This window comes from Sardina pilchardus, chromosome 6 (genome assembly GCF_963854185.1).
Source record: "Sardina pilchardus chromosome 6, fSarPil1.1, whole genome shotgun sequence".
Taxonomy (NCBI): Eukaryota; Metazoa; Chordata; class Actinopteri; order Clupeiformes; family Clupeidae; genus Sardina; species Sardina pilchardus.
This window is the reverse complement of record NC_084999.1, coordinates 32,691,419-32,712,520: the sequence shown is the minus strand read 5'-3', so window position 1 is coordinate 32,712,520 and position 21,102 is coordinate 32,691,419. Positions and strand designations below refer to the sequence as shown.

The 21,102-nt window shown below is 44.8% G+C and overlaps 3 protein-coding genes across 3 annotated transcripts in view; 1 reads left to right on the top strand and 2 right to left on the bottom strand.

Moving 5' to 3' along the window:
• The window catches only part of scap (SREBF chaperone), a 30,239-nt gene extending 27,230 nt beyond the window's left edge, over positions 1-3,009 (bottom strand). Inside the window, 3 exon segments of the mRNA XM_062539546.1 lie at positions 2,238-2,368; positions 2,371-2,440; positions 2,767-3,009. Of these exon segments, the coding sequence (XP_062395530.1) occupies positions 2,238-2,368; positions 2,371-2,440; positions 2,767-2,777 (212 nt within the window). The 5' untranslated portion in view covers positions 2,778-3,009.
• A 3,937-nt stretch (positions 3,010-6,946) lies between these two features.
• Positions 6,947-10,456, top strand: LOC134083288 (2-iminobutanoate/2-iminopropanoate deaminase-like). Its single transcript, XM_062539545.1, has 6 exons — positions 6,947-7,113; positions 8,015-8,117; positions 8,312-8,366; positions 8,452-8,520; positions 9,363-9,418; positions 9,752-10,456. The coding sequence occupies exons 1-6, from the start codon at positions 7,049-7,051 to the stop codon at positions 9,806-9,808; spliced, it is 405 nt and encodes a 134-aa protein (XP_062395529.1). The 5' UTR covers positions 6,947-7,048; the 3' UTR covers positions 9,809-10,456.
• Positions 10,457-10,462: 6 nt separating this feature from the next.
• LOC134083287 (skin secretory protein xP2-like) lies at positions 10,463-20,759 on the bottom strand. Its single transcript, XM_062539544.1, has 4 exons — positions 20,354-20,759; positions 14,310-15,344; positions 11,990-12,067; positions 10,463-11,824 (listed from the first exon to the last, which is right to left on the bottom strand). Exons 1-4 carry the CDS (start codon positions 20,442-20,444, stop codon positions 11,808-11,810), a joined length of 1,221 nt encoding a protein of 406 aa, XP_062395528.1. The 5' UTR covers positions 20,445-20,759; the 3' UTR covers positions 10,463-11,807.
• Positions 20,760-21,102: the final 343 nt, after the last annotated feature.

Here is a 21,102-nt window from a genome sequence, read left to right as displayed (position 1 = left end):
AGTTCTGAGAAAGCACTTTTTCAGTCTTCGCACTGGTGAGTTCCCCAGCGCCAGACTCGGGCCCTTTGATGTAATCTGGAGTGACCAGATCTGCCCAATTCGTGATCACAGCTCCGTCTAATCCAGCAGAGTCTGCAGTTCAACGGGGGCAACTCTTGTGTGCTTCATCACTCTCTGGCTGAAAACACTTGCAGTGGGCCTCACCCGTCCAAGCATCAGCATGGAAAGCCACATATTTTGGGACCTTTTTGAAGTCAAAATACTTCCTGAACAGAGTTTGCTTTGACGTCAATAAATGCAAAACTTTCACGTAACCATATTGTCATTTGCTTTTGTTGTCTTGCCTCAGCACGCATTTGATCTTTGTTTCAAAGGGTTACACATGGATAAACGAACACAAAAACACTCTCAAATGTTTGTTCGTTCATTTCAAGAGACCAATGCAACCAAGACAATGACAACTAACTAACTAACTGTTATTCACAAAGATTCTTAAGGCTAAAGGTAGCTCCTAACTGGTGAAACTCAATAGTTAAACTGCTAAAAGTAGCACCTAAGTCTGGGATGCACATAACGCCACCAGCAACAACCAAAACCATCAACTGTTGAAACATAAACTTGTGTAATATTGTAATGTAATATTTTAATATACATCAAATGAAACTACTTCCAGTCTATTTAAATGTGGTGTCATCATACAGCTCCATTTACAAATGTTGCAAAGATACGGTATCAATACGCAACGTGTTCCATTATGCTCCTATTTCATCGGTAGCCGCCCGGTCGTCTTTATTTATTTATCTTATGTCCTTCGTGGTACTCATGTAGAGCATGCCTACTCATCAGCCCAGACCTGTCACTCATCAGCCAAGCACTGAAGTCACTGCAAGCAAGTCTCTGCCTGAGAATTGACCTCAACCAAAGCAACGGAAAACTCCTGAGTTTCAAGAGTATTCTAAGTGGTAAGATCAAAAGATTATTCGACACTGGTGTAGGATGTGTCACTTTGACAACAGGAAATGTCCTCATCACACGTCATGGCCTCTTTTACGCCAGTGATCCACTAGCACGCGATGCGAACTCCGCATCGCACTATCCCCATTCATTTCAATGAGAAGCGAATTCGCATCCCGCATAGCATTCTGGGTACGCGTTGCGTCGAGAGCTGTGGTTGCGGTGCGTCGGAAAAGTTCAGCAATCCCCAACTTTATGCAAATTAATCAGTCCATCGCGAGCACATCGCGAGGCAAGTATCCAATAGTAGAGCAGGTCGCTCCTGACGTTCAACAACATGCATTTTCCGGTAGTCTTGGCTTTACCGCCAGTAAATCATTTGCCATAATATCAAACGAAAAACTGATTATTGGAACGTGAACTTTTCCCTGTGTGTATGATTGGACTCATAAAGGGACAGCATAATGTGCAATGAAGCACGGAGGAAGCGGAGATTGTTGATGATGAGGGTGAGTGTTCTGAAGTTGACGAAAGTACTTGACGAAACTACTTGTTCATGTGTTCAGATTAGACTGTTAGTAATTTGGTTGTCAGTGGGAAATTGGCTTGCACTGCTATCACAGTTGGCCAATAATTTAGCTTTTGGTTGGTTCGCCGTAGGCTACCTGTCCTGTTTCACCCATTAAAAAGGGAACGCCTACCAAAGCCTACCAAAGCGTCCACGGGGAGGGTAGCGTAGCGAATGAGTAGTGCGATGCGGAGTTCGCATCGCGTGCTAGTGGATCACCGGCGTTAGACTACCTGCGGTTATGCTATGCAACTGAATTGAATCACTAGGCTAGGTGAACCCTGCATGAACTTTGGAGAATTTGGATTTCAGGCTGGAAACGTGCACATCTACCTGTTCCCTGCCAGAACCTTTGGCTCCAATCAGAAACTGGCATCTGAAAGACGCACCGGATCATTGGTCTGATTGGTTGAAGGACTATCCAAGCATACAGAGTCATTTGAGCGATGCCCATTGATCACGCCTCTTGTGCAGTAGAAACAAAGCGCAGCCTCCCCCATACTAATGTTCCATCTTAAAAGATTGAGCTTAGTATGGTGATAGCCAGACTAATACATCAAAACATGACCTGTTAAATGTGACCCAATACTAGAGTGAACAGACTGAAAAACGGCACAAGTGCACCAATATCCAGACCGATCCCCTCCTCCACAGATGCACACAGCCCCTCAGCAGCAGCAGCAGGCCCAGGGCCAGCGGCGGGTCCCTCACTCACCAGCAGGTGAGGATGCTCGCGGACGTGAAGAGGATGATGGGCACGGGGTAGGAGGCGCAGAGCAGGCCGTGCCGGTAGAAGGCAGCCGAGATGCTCTCCCGAAGACGCTCTCGCACCGTCATCCTGCAGGGGTGGGGGTCAGCTGGACGCCATGGGCACGCGGCGGGCAGGCGAGCGGGGGGCACTGGGGACCATTCAGGGACCTGGAGAGGGGAGAGACAGGGTCAACGTTAGGTCAGTCACAAGCATAATCCTTGAGTGTATGGTCTAAGACTATTGTGTTCTGCGTTTGCTTTGACAACTAAACGACTTACTTAATACTTCAATGTAAATATTAATAAAAGTGCATAAACGAACATGTTAATTATAAAGAATGCAATCCCGGTCAGGACCATTCAAGAGAGGCTGGGTGTAGATGCCATGGGAAATGCCTCGTCATTATCAGAGCATGAGCAAAACAAAGAGAAAAACAACCCAGACAAACCAACCCCAGGCATGAGCTCCACCTCCACCTAATTTTATAACTCACTTAGAGCACATGTAGGCAGAGGATGGGACCCATGAGTGCCTGACGCAGCCAGAGAATTCAGCTCCCCTGGGTCAGGTGACTATATAAAGGCAACACACACAGCACAACAACAACAACTTTTATAAGGATCTATTTCCTTTCATATTATCCAGACTTCTTTAAGTCGATGGGTTGGCGTAATCAATAGTTTTAAAATAGATTCCTCTCTACAGTCAACACACACACACATTTTTCCAGACACATGCACGCACACACACACACACACACACATTTTTCCGGACACATGCATGCACACACGCACGCACACACAAACACACATTTTTCTGGATACATGCGCGCACGTACGCATGCATGCACACACACAAACACACAGCTAACTATGCCTGTAGTATCACCTACCTGCACATTCCTCCTCGGAATGTACCTCCAGAGTGTCTATAGCACACACAGTAGTCTCTAAATAATCCCCACCCACTCTCACCACAAACACGCTCTTTCAACTGACAACACTTCCACCACTACAACGCCTTCTCATTGCAACTGCCTGCCACACAGAAGCGTTAATCTGACGAGAGCTAGCCAGCGCCACAAATGCACTAGTGATGAAATAGCTGGTTGGGATCCATTTTGGAAGACTCCGAGGGTCAACTTGTTTACTAGTTTAAGGGGATATTTTCTGTGATGGACACTGGGATGAACTGCTGAACACCAGTCACCAGTGGAACCAGACTGTTTGTGCTTCTGATGGAGTCATGAATCACAACCCACATACAAGGTGCTGCTCACAGTCTGTGCTTCTTCCTCTCTCTCACACACAGACATACACATCTCACGCTCTGTCCATCCCTTCATCTCCATCTGTCTTGCTCTCTTTTCTTGATTTTGTCTTTGTAAAAGCCCATATTTCTCACCTCTCTAGTGAGGTTACACGAGTATGCCAGAGGCCTTGCTTTTGGCAGGTACTCAATGTTTCAGTCAGTGAGCTAATCCAGGATTGAGCTGCTCACAGCCACGCAAATGAGGCTCAGGTCCATCCCTCTTCTCTTTCCACTCCCCCCTTCCCGCTGGCTCTTCTCTCTCTCTCTCTCTCTCTCCCTCCCTCCCTCACTCACTCACTCACTCACTTGGCCCGTCTCATTATTTCCACTCTCTCCCAATGCCTCTCCTTCATTCCCTCAGTCTCTTTACCTTTGCCACCTGATCAGAGAAGCTTAAAGAGGTAACATGACGCACAGAGAGCAGACTCCACATCCCACCAACCCAAACAAACAGCAGACTCTACTGGGCTCAGGGTGTCTGTGTTATTATGAGCAACCTTAAATTCAAGAGAACTTGTCAGGTTTAGGAGTTCTGGCTCATGTCCAGCAGGCACGTGCTCCTGTGTACAGTACATGCAATGGTTCTGGCATTAAACACCAACATAAGCATTGGAGCTGCAGCCGAACAAAGAATCATTTAAACTGTATTAGCGGGGAGAGCAGTAGACTTATCGTTCATTACACTGCAATGGGGGTAGATTTTCATGCAGATTACATGTCATACACAATACAGTGGGGTCAAACTGAGGACACAGGTAGCAGCCATGACAGGAAAATAAAGAATCTAAAATAAAATAAGAAATGCCTAGGGCAGAATGAAAATGAGTAATACGCCACAAAAAGCAATTTCCTTACAGGCCGAAGGCAGAAGAGACCGTTCAGATAATCAGACATTAAAACACACTTCAATGCAAGATACTTCATATCATGGCTATTTTTACTTCATGGTCGCCACAATAACAGTTATTGTTCTCCCCGACCCTATGAAAAGACGGGTAGGACTACCACTTACACACGACTCATTTGACACGATTTAATTGACATTTTCCCGCCATTGGTGTCTTTACAAAGGTAGTTAGTGAATGTTAACTACTAGCAAAAACTCAAGTCTTGGAGGTTCACAGAAACATGTGCGCTGCCGCTACACGGTGCGCATTTGCTTCAGCTACATGGTGTGTGTTTGCTTGAGATATCGATGGCTTTGCTTGAACCCCCTGATCTAACCGAAATAGGCTGCTCTCTAGAACGCAAACGGTGAGCGCTTTCTCAGAAGTGAAAGGCAACAACAAGAAAACATGCCTGACTATGAATTTCAAACAAATGTCTATGTGGTCTGCACATTACTCCACCAAGTGACAGGCAAAAACGTGTACGACGGGGTGATGCAACACCAAGGTAACAGTAAACAACAAAGCTAACGTTACAGTAGCAAACCGCATGCCAGAGAAATGAAGAGAAACAACTAAACTTCTAGTGCTTACGAAAAGGCTGTGCTCGTCATGTTTTTTGCTAATCCATAGAAAGTGTTGCGACGCTAATTTAGCGACTGGCTATCAAACCAGTCTGAAGCCATTAACGCAAAGCAATTAGCGTAACGTCTCCTACGTGAACTACCGAGTCCACAAAACCACCAAGACAAATGCGCTGAAAACAACGTCCCATTAGAAGCATTGCATCCTGTTATTGTAACATGAACGTCATCCATTACTAAAATCTTTCTACAACTCACCTACATCACTGCTCTTCAATTTTCCCGCGATAAACTCTATATTGCGATAATTTTTACTCATATCATACTTCGGATACCAGGACATTTAACATCATCATCCATTGTAGCAGCTAACATAACGTACAATATGAAATAATCGATCTGGAAAACCATCCTGAAATATTAATTGGTGCGATATGTTTTCAAATTGTGACTGTTGTCAACATCTGGTGTGTTCTCAGCCACAGTCCAAGAACAGTGAAATTAAACCTCTCGAGTTACAGTAACAACTACGTTGACTTGAGATTTTAATCCCATCATGTTTCTGTCGGAGTTCGCGAGTTCATGACAGGTGCTGGCTACATGTCACATCATACACAAGAACCCATGCCATGCTTCAAACCATGCTGGAAAAATTGCTGTATGAGTCAATAATCAGAACATGTTTAATGTTAACTTCCGTATCTTTCAGCACATAAACTTAACGTTATGGACGCGATCAATATCCCATAACATTAACTCAATGGCAACCTGCAGCAGCATCCTGCTTGCTAAAAAAGCTAGCGTGTAATCTGTAATAAACATAACCACGAGTTCTCTGGATCTGTTCAGCCATTAAAGTACCAAGCTTCTGACTAATGTTTGAATATGGCAAACGTACATTTAAACATCTTTACTACGTATTCTACCAGCATCAGCTAGCTCTAGCAACACTGCTAACTTAATTAAGAGAAGTAACGTTACACCTATGCACCTCGCGGCTCGTTGTACTTTCAGGAGGATGAAATTAGCAGGGGCCTGAAGCTACCTAGCTAGCTGCTGGAGAGCAACTGGTACAACGTTAGCTAACCAATTTATCAGTGTCTCTAAACATTTAACTGGCACTTACCAAGACACATTGATCCCTCCGCTTTACCAAACACTCTTCTCCAGATAGTATTTTGTAGACGCACCATGAAGTATATTCCGCGCTAGCTCATGAGCAAAGCTGATTGCTACACTGCATCATGTCACGGCGGTACACAGCAGTAACACTACAGGCTAGTATCATACACTACTGGTAGTTGGTTCATCGCACAAAACAGTTCCCCCTATGCACAATGGTTCCCCAGTGCTCCATTGGCTTCAAAAACACACGTGGTTACCATAGGTGGTGGCGTATTGCATAGGTGGCTTACGATTAGCCTGAATTCTTTTTCTAAAATAATAATAATAAATTCATTCATGAATAAATTAATATAAAAACGTAACATAGGCCTACTTGAAAAATGGAAATCATTAACTTAGTAATATGATGCCAGTAGCCTATGTTACGTTGAATAATTAAAGCATGGATTAAATGGTTAACAATTTCTTTTTAAATCCAGAAAATAAGCAAAGGGCAATATTATTAAGAAAAGGGGCCAAAGGCAGGGTAACAAGAGCGAATTTGGAGAAGCACATCAGTGCATATGCTCTGGGGAAAAAAATGAAATCATTAAACTGAAAATGTGTGTGTGGTACTTAATTCATGATGGGTGCACATCCGAAACATGTGCATTTTCACATACACCCATGAGCTTTCGGAGGAGACTGATTTGATCGCAGCATATTCTATGGTTGTTTTCAGCTTTCTATGGTAGGCCTATGCACGCACAACGTACAACAGGCACGTAACGTCATTCAAGTAACTCATTGAACCGAAAACACATTCCTGGTTGGTTCTCTAGGATACGCAAAAGTGTCGCCGTTAAGCCCATTGCCGTTTTGCCCAACTATGTCCGCTATTATTAGAAGAATCGTTAACACCGCGAAGGCTCCCGCGGCTATTGGACCTTACAGGTAAGATTGTAGCAATTTTCTGTTCTACACGTGAGACATTTGGCGTTCAGGTGTTCAGTAAAACACCTGTGACTTAACTTCCCGAATACCGTGCAATCTTTCTTTGTGCTTATGGTAAAAAAATGTAGGCAAATACTTTGCACTTTGGTTTTAGGACCTTGCCGCAGACCATATTAATATCTTGATATTTTAGGAGAAATGAATGTAGGCTGCAGCCTAGGCTTCTTATGTTGGGGAGTTTCCCTTTTCTTCCAATGACAGCTCAGGGAGGAGTTTCTCTGTGGATGCAGCGTCTGCTCTGAATGCCTGATTAATGTGACCCTGGCGTGGACAATGTAATTGTTGTGCTATTGCCCAATAGCATAACTTTTCCTCATCTTGTGCATAGATGGTGTGTTGTGCAATAGTGTCAACAAAGCCTTTTCCAGTGAATTTGTCGTCCTAACTGGAATGCATTAACAAGACAGAAAGTAGGCTACTAGCCAACAGAGGGAGACAAAAAGGCATCAACACCGGTTTCCTCAGTAGGCTTACTCACATTGAATGGACAGCTATGTGACGAGATTTTGACAGGACAATACATAAGATCCTTGTCTAGTTGGTGAAGTAAACCCTTTTTCACAAAATGAAAATAGGCTGCACATAATCACATAGGCCTAGTTTTTTTTAGTCATATTTCCTACAAAGTTGCACTACAGAACAATTGTGAATTAAAGTACATTTCTTCAACCAGTATATGTTGTTTACGTTCAAAGTCATCATTGTTAATTTTAGACGATGCTATAGTTGTTCTATATCAGCTGATGCACTTCATTCATATGGTGGTGAATGTCACCGAGAAACAGGGCTTCACACAGATCAAACTTCCAGACATTTCCCTCTTTTCTGGTTCTTCATATAGCCAGGCGGTGGTGGTGGAGCGCACCGTGTACATCTCTGGTCAGCTAGGGATGGATCCAGCCTCTGGCCAGCTGGTAGCAGGAGTGCAGGCCCAGACCAAACAAGTAAGGCTGGGGTCACATCACTTGGAAAAAAATATATTATTAAATGAAAAAAGAAAATGAACATTACTTGATACATATGGTATTCCAGTTCATTGTAAGAATCCCTGCTGTGAGGCTTTTATGTTATTGATTTTCATTGAGAGAAAAATCTGTCGATAAATGCAACGCAACGCAAATGTGTTTTTGTTTCCAAGGCTCTCATAAACATGGGTGCGATTCTGAAGGAGGCTGGGTGTGAATATGAAAATGGTAAGAGTAAATACTGACCATGGTTGATTACTAATTAGCTAAGTCTAGTAAGTAAACACAATAATAATTTTGCCTCATGTTTCAGTTGTGAAAACCACAGTTCTTCTGGCAGACATCAATGACTTTGCCAATGTCAATGAAATCTACAAGCAGTGTAAGTACAATATAGTAAGAAGTGCACCAAGATATCAGACAGACAAGGTTAACCCCCTTCTCATCATCTTCCGATGACTTATGGAACGAAACCCACGTCGGCCTTGTTTTCATCATTTGAAATTCCTCAAATGTTCACTAGGTGGCGATCAGTCCTCTCTATATTGAGGATCTGCTGGGAAAAGAGGCGTGGGCCCAGGGGAGACATGTGGCACTTCTGTGCGGGGTGGATCCAAATATGCACAAATTGCAGGCTGGGCTTGAACAAGCTCCACTCTGATTATCTTCACTATGGCACTGGTTGTAAAAACCCATATAGTTTTAGCCAAACTCTTGCTGTTTAGTTCACATTTCGGGTCATGTAATCAAGTCCGTGGTGTGGTAATTGCTCATGAGGATTTACATAGAAAAGGGCCACCTAAGGTGTAATGAAATACCCTGGTCTTATTTATACCGTCTATGGGTTTAACAGTTGTCTTTAATGATTCATAGCTTGAACTAATTGCGACTGTTTAAATGATGTATTTAGCTGTTATTGAGTAAGATTATGAGTTTGAGGGTGCTGCCTGTTCACACCATAATTTAATACACTCCAAACTGGCAGAAACAGAGTTATGCACATGTTCACATGGCCTCGGGTGCTATTGCATGCAAAGAACCGGTTCTAGGAGGGGTCCTACCCTCTTGTTCATTTTGACATGGACATGTCTATTGTATTCTGAATATCACTGTTAATACCTGAGTAAAAGACAGAGTGTCTATCCACCCCAGGCCCTGTTCAACTGTAGGTACTTGTTCCATATCTGATGCAGCTAACCATGTTCTCGTTTCTGTCTCGTTCAGTCTTCCAGAAAAGCTTTCCTGCACGAGCAGCCTACCAGGTTGCCGCACTTCCTAGAGTGAGTACCATGTGGTGGGACTCGCCAGGTGTCCACATGTTTTTGTTCTAAAAATAAAAGTGCTTGATAATTTGCTTCAACTCCTCAGAATGGCATAACTTAAATATGAACCTGTCATTCAGGACTTAACTAGGTTGAATATGATGTACTGCCTGTATGCGCCATATTCAATCAGTCATTGTAAATATGCTGTTCACTGGCCGTTCATTCCAGTTTATGGAGAATTCTGATTCGGCATTTGTGGGCAATGATAGCTTCATAGCAACACTTGTAAACAGTCTACACAAACTGCTATTGTTTGCATAGAAGGTTGACTCTCTCCTCTCTTGACAGGGTGGCCTAGTTGAGATCGAAGCTGTGGCCGTCCTAGGCCCCATCACAGATGCCTGAAAAGCCTTACCGACACACGCTCTTCAACTGGACAGAAATCAACATTACCAAACATGTGCCTTGAAGATTCCGCTCGTGCACAACACTCACATTCTTCGTTAGGGAGGATATTCTATTTCCTCCATTTAAATGCAGATTAATTATGTTCTAATCTTAAAGGCATTAGAGTGCAGGGTTTGATTAGGCCATGTAGGGCCGTCCAGGACGCTGCTGGGATCCGCACCTCCCTCCCTCGTCACCAGGCTGCTTTCACTTGCCTCATTAACTGTTAATGAGCAGCGTTTGGGGCTGCTCTCCTGATAGCTGCGGCCTGTTTTGTTTTCCTCCGCTTCATATTTCAGCATTGTGCTGAGTGGCTGATCGTCCCTGAGGATAGCTGCAGCTCCTCTCTATACTAGTAGGCAGCTCATGGATGGCTTAGCTTAGCTTAGTTTGATTTAGCTTAGTTTACGGGGAAATTAGTATTCATTCTCATTCTCAAATCACAGAATACTGGCTGTCTGTAAAATAATCAACTTTTGCCCGGTCTGAATTTGTTTACTTGATCATCACTTGATCAGATTGACTTGACTTGAATTTGTACTATGTGAAATTGCACTATTTTCATTGAATATCAATACAAATGAAATAAAAATCATGGGAGTCGTATTTATTAGTAACAGCAACTTTATTCTGTACACTAAAAAGCTAGTGTGAAAGCTGAGAGATGAGTATATTACAGATGACAGTTGATCTCTGCATGTTACACAGTAAAACAAACATGTGAGGAAAGCACTTGTTCCTGCTTTTACAGGCCTACATGAACATGACCTAAATTCACAGTGAGAAAATGCACCAGGAATCCTATGAAAGGTGTGCAGATCTGATCCAAAGGCAAGAAAGTGAAGAACTTCGAGACTTTGTTTCCACATTGGTCCATAATTTGTGCTGATACAGTATCTGGAGGCAACACTGGATAGTTCATGTTGTTTGAGTGCAGCTGAGATCGCAGGTTGATCTCCCAGACCCAGAAGGCTGTATGTCAGTGGTGGAAGATAAACGGTAGAATTCCATCAGTTCCTGCTATAGTGTTTTGTGATGGCAACTGTCTGAAAACAAACAAATCCCAAATGTGCTCTAATGGGTCAGCCATACAAAATGCAATCTACCTTCAGTATCCAAAACATTTTTCTGCATAGATAAACAGACAGACATATAAACGACAAAGAGAAAGATAGAAAAAGTAGTAACATGCATGCAACGACAAATTAATTTTCCAGAATGATTAAGCGTAAGAGTACCTCCCCCCACTTCCGAAAAAAAAAAACCTTTATTGACATTCCACATTAGCAGGATTTAGAATAACATGCTGCGTTCACAAAGGCAAAGTACCCTTCTTTGGACCCTGCCTCTCATGCCTAGCGCCAGAACACATTCTCTCTTTTTTTCACAGTTGTTACATTTTTGGCTTGTTTTCCTCACATAGAATGAAAGATGAGTGTAGTAGTACTGGGCCTCTGTTACACACTCACAAACCACTGCACACAATCTCACTGGAACCGCCTGAAGATGATGACGATGTGTGTGGGTCTATGCACGTGTGGGGAGAAGTCGCCTTCACGTTCCGTCTCTCATATAAACCTGGAGTGAAGTGTTGTTTCCATGGGCAAGGCCTCCATTTTGCCTCTGTATGCCATTCTGTAATGGCGATTTTCCCTTTGAAAAAGCTCAGGTGGCTCGAGGCACTTTCATCAGCTTTCAAATACATTGCTAATACAAGTACATATTTACAAATGGTAGAATCTCCACTGCTCCAGATTTACAGGCAATAAAAGGCACCATGGTGTCAGATTAGTAATTATTCCATTTCTGACAAATGGTCTGCATATTGTTAGGGGTGTGTGTGTGTGTGTGTGTGTGTGTGTGTGTGTGTGTGTGTGTGTGCAGGCGCATGTGTGTAAACGTATTAATTTATTCTTTGGGCTACACGTCAACCATGTTTGCTGTAGGCGAGTCTCCTCTACTCTGCGCTGGCAGCTGAAAGACAATAGAAAGACAAGATTGATGTGAGTCACAAGAAAGAGGACACAAAAGATGTTGGAAAAGATGTTTAAGTGAAGCACTGTGTACACGACAGCCCCACACGTAAGCTGTAGGAGTTATGGGATCACTGCAGTGAGTTATGCTAGAGGCCTCTCTCACCAGGGGTCTCCTCAGTCTTGGGGGTTTCTACTGGCTCCTCCACTTTGGCCACCTCACTTCCTGTCTCTGCCACACCCCCTAGAAAACAGAACCAACAGACAGGAAGTGAGTTGCTGGCATTCCCATGAGGGGTTCCACGTGAGACATTCCATTAGCCTCACAGGAGAAAGCTGGAAATATCACAGCGACCCCCACAGCTGATTAGCAAGACAAGTAGCCGGCACACTGGCAGTCCTCAGTCGGAACAATGAAGAGTTCCTGATGTACAGGAACAGCTTGTTTCGGCGGAGCTGGTTTGGTGAACTCCAGTCCCTCATCGTCTCCCTGACACATTCTTAAGACATAAACAAACACCCCCAGACCATGGCGGATAGGGAGGGGCTCTGCTCCTATAGAGCCTGTGCATTAGGGAGAGTGGCTAGTGGCATTATGTAACGCCCCTCCTGCACGTGAGGCCTCTCTGCCCCAAAAGTACAGTGTGTTCTTTCAGTGTTTGAGAGAAACTACTGACAACCAGTTCAAGTACATGAGGTGCTTTTTATGGACTGAATCAATATTTGCCAGTGCTATTAAGCATTTAACTCCAATCAGTTTTATGGACATTTGAAGTCAATGGTGAATAATCAGTAATGTATATCTGTATACACATACAAGAGGAGTCTCCTGGAACAATTTTGTTATCATTTACCACCTTTACATCACTTTACAGTGGTTCCTGGTTGGAGTGCGGAGTGGGTGGATGTGTGTGTCAGTGTGTAATTGGGCCTTTGCCCCTTGGGTCTGTATGAAAATAGAAAACTGTTCTCTTTGCATTCACCTCATGGGAGGCCTCTCACTGAGTGATATGAGAACAGGATCCCACTTCCAGCTCACTGGAACTGGAAAGTCTTGATTGTAAACCTCAGCCACATGTGCTTGAAGTGGTTTTGGAAAATCTCCATTACAGATGGTCTTAGCGAAGGTAATGTATGACACATACATTGCAAGGAAGAGCATGTTGAATAAACAGTTATATAAATAACTAATACATTGTTTATCCATAGTTGTTTTTAACAGTCTAAGTGGACAAGTGAGGAGGATCTTGACTTGGAACAGCCATAAGTATTGCAGCTTGTTGGATCACAATAGGCATGATTATTTCCCAACCACACAGAGGGGGACCAGGTTCATTTGCATTGGAGCTGCTGAGCAGTGGATACACACACATCTTATGTAATCTGAGGCAATAGTGCATAAGTTTACTGTGGTCCTTGGCAGGGCACAAAGAGAGAAAGACATGGAGTGTGTGTGTGTGTGTGTGTTTGTGTGTGTATGTGTGTCTTCATGTGTGTGTGTGTGTGTGTGTGTGTGTGTGTGTGTGTGTGTTCGCACATGTCTGAGAGAGAGCCTGTTGTGAGAAACAACAGCGTCAAAGGAAGAGAGTGACACACTCCACTGCAGCATTCTAGTGCTGTGTGGGGCTGCTTTGTCTCCCAACAGCGTTAAATGTGCTGTTCAATGTTACAACAATATCTATTCTGTTCATCACCAAGACTAGACAAATCAAAAGGCCACTTTGTGTGGACAGATTCGGCCTTGACAAAGTTATTCACGAAACCTGGTAGAACTGACCCATATACATTGAGATGTCAATGTATGTTTTGTGCTAAATTCCTAGCGCTGCTGAACTCTCACTTCTCTGTTATGATGCTGGGCTGAACATGATTATGCTGAGTGTGTGTGCATGTGTGCTGTAACAGGATCTAGTCAGGGGAAACAGAGGGGATGTCAAAGCATACTTTAACGCCAACTCCTTCCCTTCCTTGCTGTCTACGACAGGAATGAATGTGAACATTTTAGCAGAACATCCCCAAAAAAAGTCCCACAAAAGTGGCAGTTTTGTCTAGTGGACCCTTGATGCTGCTTTAAGAGAGGCTTAGAGGTGGACACGGGTCTTCCACAGGTTTTACTATGCATCTACTCAGAAAATACAAGTAGACGTCAGCCAGAGGCCTGAATCACTGCCATCTTTGATCAGGCAGGGTCAGAGGTTAAAGGGTGACTTAAGTCAGCAGTACCAGACCCGCAAACTAAAATGGCCGACTGACAACTACAAATTCCTAAAAGGTCACCTAGGAGTGGCGGCACCAAAAAGGAATGTTTCAGTGACAAAACAAGACTCCTGCAGATGGGTGGATCACAATGCCTAGAAGGCACTTTTCCTGTTAAATGCGCTATATAAATAAAATGACTTGACTTGACTTGACTGTTGGTTAAGACCGTATTAGTTGGGAATGATCAACATCTACATGAGGACAAAAGTGTAACATTAATGGCGTACCCTCGGGGGCTGCAGCTGGAGCGACTTCCGCAACAACAGGCTCCACTGCTGCGGGGGCTGCGGGGGCTGCCTCTGGAACTGGTTCCGGGGTGCTGACTTCTGCTACAGGGGCCACCTCCACTGGGGCGGCAGGTTCAGGCGCCTGTGCTGGTGCTGGTGCTGGTGCTGGTGCTGCCTCTGGCTCTTTGGTCTCCTCTGCAGCAGCGACTGGAGTGGGTTCAGCTGTGGGGGCGGGGGTGGGCTCTGGTGCGGGGGTGGGCTCGGGCTCTGCGGGGGCTGCTGCTTCAACAGGGGCTGCGGGTTCTTCGGGAGCGGCGGCGACTGGCTCCTCAGCGGCTACTGGCTCAGCAGGTGCTACTGACTCCGCTGCGACCTCAGCTGCCGCCGATTCAGCTGGTGCAGCGGCCTCAACGGGGGCAACTTCAGCGGGGGCAACGGCCTCAACGGGGACTACAGCCTCAACAGGGGCAACGACTTCGACGGGGGCAGTTTCGGCCGGGGCAGGAGCTTCAGCAGGGGCTGCCGTTTCGGCGACTGCTGGAGCAGCTTCCTCAGCTGGCACTGCCGTTTCTACAGGTGCGGCAGCCTCTACAGGTGCGGCAGCCTCTACAGGTGCAGCCTCTACAGGTGCGGCAGCCTCTACCGGCGCCGCAACTTCTACTGGGGCCGCCACCTCGACGGCGGCCACGGCCTCCACCACCTCCGTTACCTCTACAGCCGCTGGGGCCTCGGCAGGGGCAACTGCCTCCACTGCCTCCACAGCCACCTCGGCCTCTACAGTCTCAGCGGCCAGAGCTGCCGTTTCAACGCTTTCCTCGGCAGCCGGTTCGACGGGAGGTTCAGGTGCAGTCACAGGCTCTGGCTCAGCGGGGGCTGCCTCCTCCACCTCCAGACTCTCTGTGGCTTCGCAGGCCTCGACGACTGGCTCCTCCACGGCCCCAGGCAGCAGCTCATCCGGTAGCGCACTCTGAACCGGCAGCTGCATCTGATCTGCAATGGTCTCCGTGTCCTCTGCGATGATCCCATTATGGGCAGCTGTCATAGGAGAGAAAAGGGAACAAAAAAAACAAAACAATGAAAAATGACTTCAAACATCAATCAAATAGTGTGGACAAAACATTATGAACACTAAGTGACATTGAAGTCAATTCATCACAGAACCGGAGAGGCCACATTGATTGAACTAACCACATTCTTTTTGTAATGTCTCTGGTATTAGAGGGGTGTGATTGGCAAGACTAGAAATTATGTATCAGTAAGAGTAATGTCATTTCAGAAAGTCATGGTGTTTATAAGGCTGTTGTCACATTGATGACTCCCAAGGGTGTCACTGAAATTACTTGAAGCAAAATTATCTACGCAGGTTATAATGTTAATCTCTTGTCATGGAAACAGACAACACTAAATCACCTTTTAAAAAGGCTTTGCTGAGACAATAGCAGCTAAGACAAACACGTATAGGATTAACCAACACAAATCATCATGACAACACCTGTTAGACCATTGCCGAGGTTAATATTTATCTTCCCACAAGTATGGACATGCGGTAGCCTAGGTTGCCATATCACCCAAGCATTTCATAACTTTCCTGGTCATTTTAATGGAATCACAGATTAGGAGCAACACAAACCTCAGTGAAAGTGGATAAGTAGGCTAGAGAGCCCTGACCCAATCTAGTCAATCCAGAAGAAATGAAGAACCCCAAAGGCTAGAGAATCCTGACCCATTCTAATTAATCCAGAAGAAATGAAGAACTCCATGCTGCTTTATTTCTAGAGCCACATTTCATCAACACATCATCCATGTGAAATGGCTCAAACAATGTTCAGTAGGTTTGGGTACTGAATGGTAAGGCATAAAGACGTACACACGTTATGTCTTTGGCAGACTGCATGGGAAATGTGGGTATCAGATCCATTGTTTCCTCTACTTTAGACTGGGACCATATCCAACCTCGATCTAATGAAATAAAAATGTAAACTGATGTAGAAAAAGACCGTTTAATAAATATTGGAATAATCCTTTACTACAAAACCACTTAACTTCTCCAGACAGACAGCATAGGAGAAGTCTTTCAGAACCACTCGACTTCTATAGACAGACAGCATATGAGAAGTCTTTCAGATGTGCTATTCAAACAATCTGAATAGACATTATGGACAAAATCAGACAATGACAGGAACCATATATAGAGATAGAGTATGTCAACTTCTATTAGCACACATTAATGTGCACAATTAATACTTTCCAAACAAACTTCACTTGAACAGCCATAGCAACAAGGCAAAAAGTACAAAATCTAACCAACAAGGCAAACAAAAGATACTATCTCGGTCAGGCCTGCACAAAGCCATTTTGTTCAGAAGAAATGCCTAAAGCCACGCATAGAACAAGAGTGAAAAAAAAAACAAATATCCTTTTTCCGTGGCTGGAAATGTGATTTACTGAGATGCATGTTTGTGTAAACCCTGGGAGATGGATCTGATGAGTAGCACACTCCCAAAACATGTGATGGGCTGCACTCTTTTACACCACCCTACCCTACGGTGACAACATGTCCCTCTACTCCTCGACCTGGAGTGTCCAATAGAGAATACATATACCTGAAAAACAGTATCAAAACAGACCAGGCCTGTGAGTCATAGCTACGCAGTGGCACAGTTAATCCCATCAAAACTGGCTCAGGGCTGTCTCTTTGAAACAATATGAGCGATTTGGGAATCATGCACGCCTGGTGAATCCCAAATGTTCAAATTAAACGCCTTTCCTCTGTTGATGCCCCCAACTTCCTGGTTGTGAATGTGGGAGCCCTCCCAAGGCATGAGAGAGAGGGCAATGACTGGAAAGGAATGTGATGGGCCAGCACAAACCACCAAAAGTGGAGCAAGGCAAAGCAAACAGCCAGTGTCCTTCGCAGAGCCCCCCAAAATGAACAGTGTGTGATGTTGACGGTTCATGGGCCCGATCTCTCCAAACACTGCGAGACGTGTGCGTCCCCCCCCCATCCCCCCCCTGGGCCAGCAGCGCTCTGCCGGACGGGTCTGCGTGAGACATGTCCTGTTGTAGGGGAGAGCGTGGCCAGTGGCCGCGCACATGGCAATGCCTGGCTTGGTTTAACTTAAAGAGTGCTGTGCAGCACGGCGTGGGGGAGGGGGAGGGAGAGGGGTCATGGAGCGCACCTGGCTCATATTACCCTTCTGGGTCACGTGCCTGGGTGGGAGCTGAAAGAGACGTTCAGGCTGGAGGCTGTGTGCATGTCCACACGTATGCTGCTGATGTACATATGTAAAGGCACTGGCATACAAAACACACACTCTCTTGCTATTGGATGCCTATTCCACAAGACGTGGGTCTTTTGGAACATCCTGATCAGAGAGAGAACACCACTCATGCACATCCTTGCATCCTTACAGTGTTTGCGGGTTCAGAAATTGTTGTGTCGAGATTAAAGTATGGTGAGGGATCACACATCATATAGCTCCCATATAAATTCTTTAATTGCCAATTAGCATTGGCAACAACATTGGAAAATAGAGCTTATATTTTTTTAGAATCTAGGCTGTACAGTGTGTGAATCACACATGTACTATCAAAAACACTTTATTCCACACCCACGCCATAAACTTCATTGGCATCACTGTGGAAGGTAAAATGCTTTGTTTTCTGATGGCGCGATATGGGACCAGTAGGCAGATAGGCTGTCACTGCCCAATGCTGGCATGAGAAAAAGACGGACCGAGACAGAGCCCTCTCACAGCAGAGCACTGGGGCCGGATGATTTGTGTGTCAACATGAAAAATGGCCAAGGATGACAGAGAACCCAGTCAAAACAGTCCTGGGCCGAGGGAGGAGGGGCACTGTAATGTTGGATGCAAGACAGTGACCGAGTACAATATATCACTCTCTCTCTCCCTCTCTCTCTCTCTCTATCACCATGCTGCCTTACCGGGACAACATGGCACAGTGTAGGCTGAGATGGTGACGTAAGTCTCTCGAACAAGCGTCTCTACATGTCCAGGTGACCAGCACTCAATGTCCAGACAAAGAAGAAGGCCAAGCATGGTTTGAGTGGTGCCAGGGACTAGCCACGACTGATACCAATCGTGCCTGCTTCTGCCTTTGGCCTGTCTCTGGAGAAAGAAACGCTGAAATGGGGCAGCTTACATTTCTGACCCGTTTGAAAATAACAAAACATTCCACTTCATTTTTGCCGAAAGCAAATATACACATCCAGTGGACAGACAATAGGCCAGTTCTTTCACATTTGCCTCGGAAGTATTGCCAATAAAATAACTAAAATTAAAGCAAGGTGTGAATTAATGAAACACTGATAACACAGACATATACAGCTACAGTCCCGCTTCAACACTGAAGAAATAGGACTGTAAAGTGGAAGGCTATATCCACATCCACATGGGAGTACAACAGCCTAGACAGCAGGCACACTCTGTACGTTAAAACACATTACATAACGTTGCCTCAGCTGGGGAGAGTGTGCTGCTGGAGCCATGCGATGCAAGGGCAATGAATGGACAATATGTGGCCTATATGTGTGAGTGTGTGTGTGTGTGTGTGTGAGTGAGAGAGTGTGTGAATGAGTGTGTGAGTGAGAGAGTGTGTGTGTGAGAGAGAGAGAGAGAGAGAGAGAGAGAGAGAGAGAGAGAGAGAGAGAGAGAGAGAAAAGAGAGAGTGAAGTAAGAAGTTCTTGCAAAGCCAAACAAATGGCCAACACCAGTTTACACAAATCAACAATGGGGGGGGGGGGGCATTAAAAGACTTTTCTATGTTATCTGTGGAATGCAAGCAGTAGGTGTTTGTTTTTTCTCTCCTCTCCCCAGCGTAGGAACCCCTCCCCCCAGACTTGCATGTCTTCAGACTGCTCGTGGCATATGGGTGACGTGTAATGATTGTCTACGATGCTTTTCACCACCATAGTTTTTGCTAAAACTTCACAAAATGTCTATTTATAGAATCATGTAGTCAATGGTGGGTTTAACTAAGGTGTTCCATTGCTAGCAGCTCCACCACTGATCAGGAATGTATGCTGTGAGCCTCTCCCAAATCTCCACTTCATAACAGTGTGCTAGTGCATTGTTTCTCGCCTTATAATAAACAGCCCCGACCAACGTCATTAGTCTTGTTGAACAGGTGTGCTTGAGGCAAATTGCACCTAGGAGTCCTGATGATGGACCCACTGAGGTGTGTGATCTCTATTTATCCACTTCACTGATTGGGCAGAGGAAAAGCAGCTCTGCATTCTTGCCCTAGGGGTGCAGATGTACTTGTTGGCATCCGAGAGTGAGAGTGTTTCATCAGAAATGCAAATGTTGTGCCAACAACCATCCAAAACCCTTCTGAGGTCTGCTTTTAATATCTTCCCTTTGTAACTCACAAGCCTTGGTAATAAAGATCAGTAGCTCAGTACAGGGTCAACAATCACTTAGTCAAATGTTATGATTTGTCACGCTCCAACAGTCTCTCCCTCCCTTATATCACTATCATTCCCTGAGATGAAACAAAGATTCAGGTCTGACTGGCACACTTCCTTTCCCTTCATATCCTGCTTCAGGTTTAGCCAACTCATACGCTCAATTAACTCTGTCACAGGAACACTATGTTCTTATACTGAAACTCTACTGTTATTATCTATATGAATCTATACATTTCGCCTAAGCTCCTTTATTAACAGATCATGTTACATAATCGATCTCCCAAATGCGTCGCAATATGCTGAGTGCACTAAACAATGCACACAAATACAGTGGGTTACAAACTTTGCGCACAATCGATGGCGCGTCCCATGCACTCAATGCCTTCCTTGTTAAAGCATCATATTCCTTCACTTAGCCTACCAATTACACGTCAGTAGGCCTATAAATGCATTGCAATCCTATGCTAAACAGGATAAATACAAAACAAAAGACCAGACTGGCATTAAAGCTGCTGAACTGAAATAACATATTTCAAGAGTGAGAAATGCTTAAAGACATTCTAGGAAACGCAGGCCTACATGACTTGGACAGAATGTACAGTGTGCCACTTACCGAAAGTTGTGTCTCCATTACTTTCTTCGGGTTTAGTGCCTGGTCGGTTCTCTTGGGCCACGGTCTGCGAGCTGGAAGAGGAACACCCCATTTTGTTTTATGCACAAAGAGACGAGGCAACTGATGGCTATTTTATCACTTCAGGAACGTATAGTACAGCCCTTATTCGTTCACAAAATAATCTGCAATGCCAGCGTCAGATTTGTGCAATTCACCGAGCTACTCGATATTTAGGAGTAGAGGCAACGCAGCATATCTCCCTGTCGGTTGTCTTAATGCATGACCTTCCAACCTCATTCATGCCCTAGACAACGACGCGTTGTGAGCTCTGAGTCTGACACAATGAAATGAGCGTGGAGAGGACGCTTTAAAACTGGCAAACTGTTGCTCTGAGTGTGGAAAAGTAAGTGCTTTCGAGCATGCGTGAACCAGTCTGGCTAGAAAGAGCCTGGCTACTTGTCTATGAAGTGCTGGAATGAATCCACCTAGTGGTGATGGCGATGGACGGTCGTGCGGTTGCAAGCATATGGATGTGTAGGAATGGTTATTTGTGTTTTTACCCAGTTCTATTTGAAAAAATGAAATTAAGAACATTGTATTTAGAATTAACCATTAATTAAAAAGTGTCCTCACATTATCACGCTGGGTTTTTTTCATCAAATATACACGCAAACCAGGCTTATTTGTAGCCTAATTGCATATGTTTGTGTGAGCCTATGCATGTTTTATTTCGATATGCTTTTGTAAGA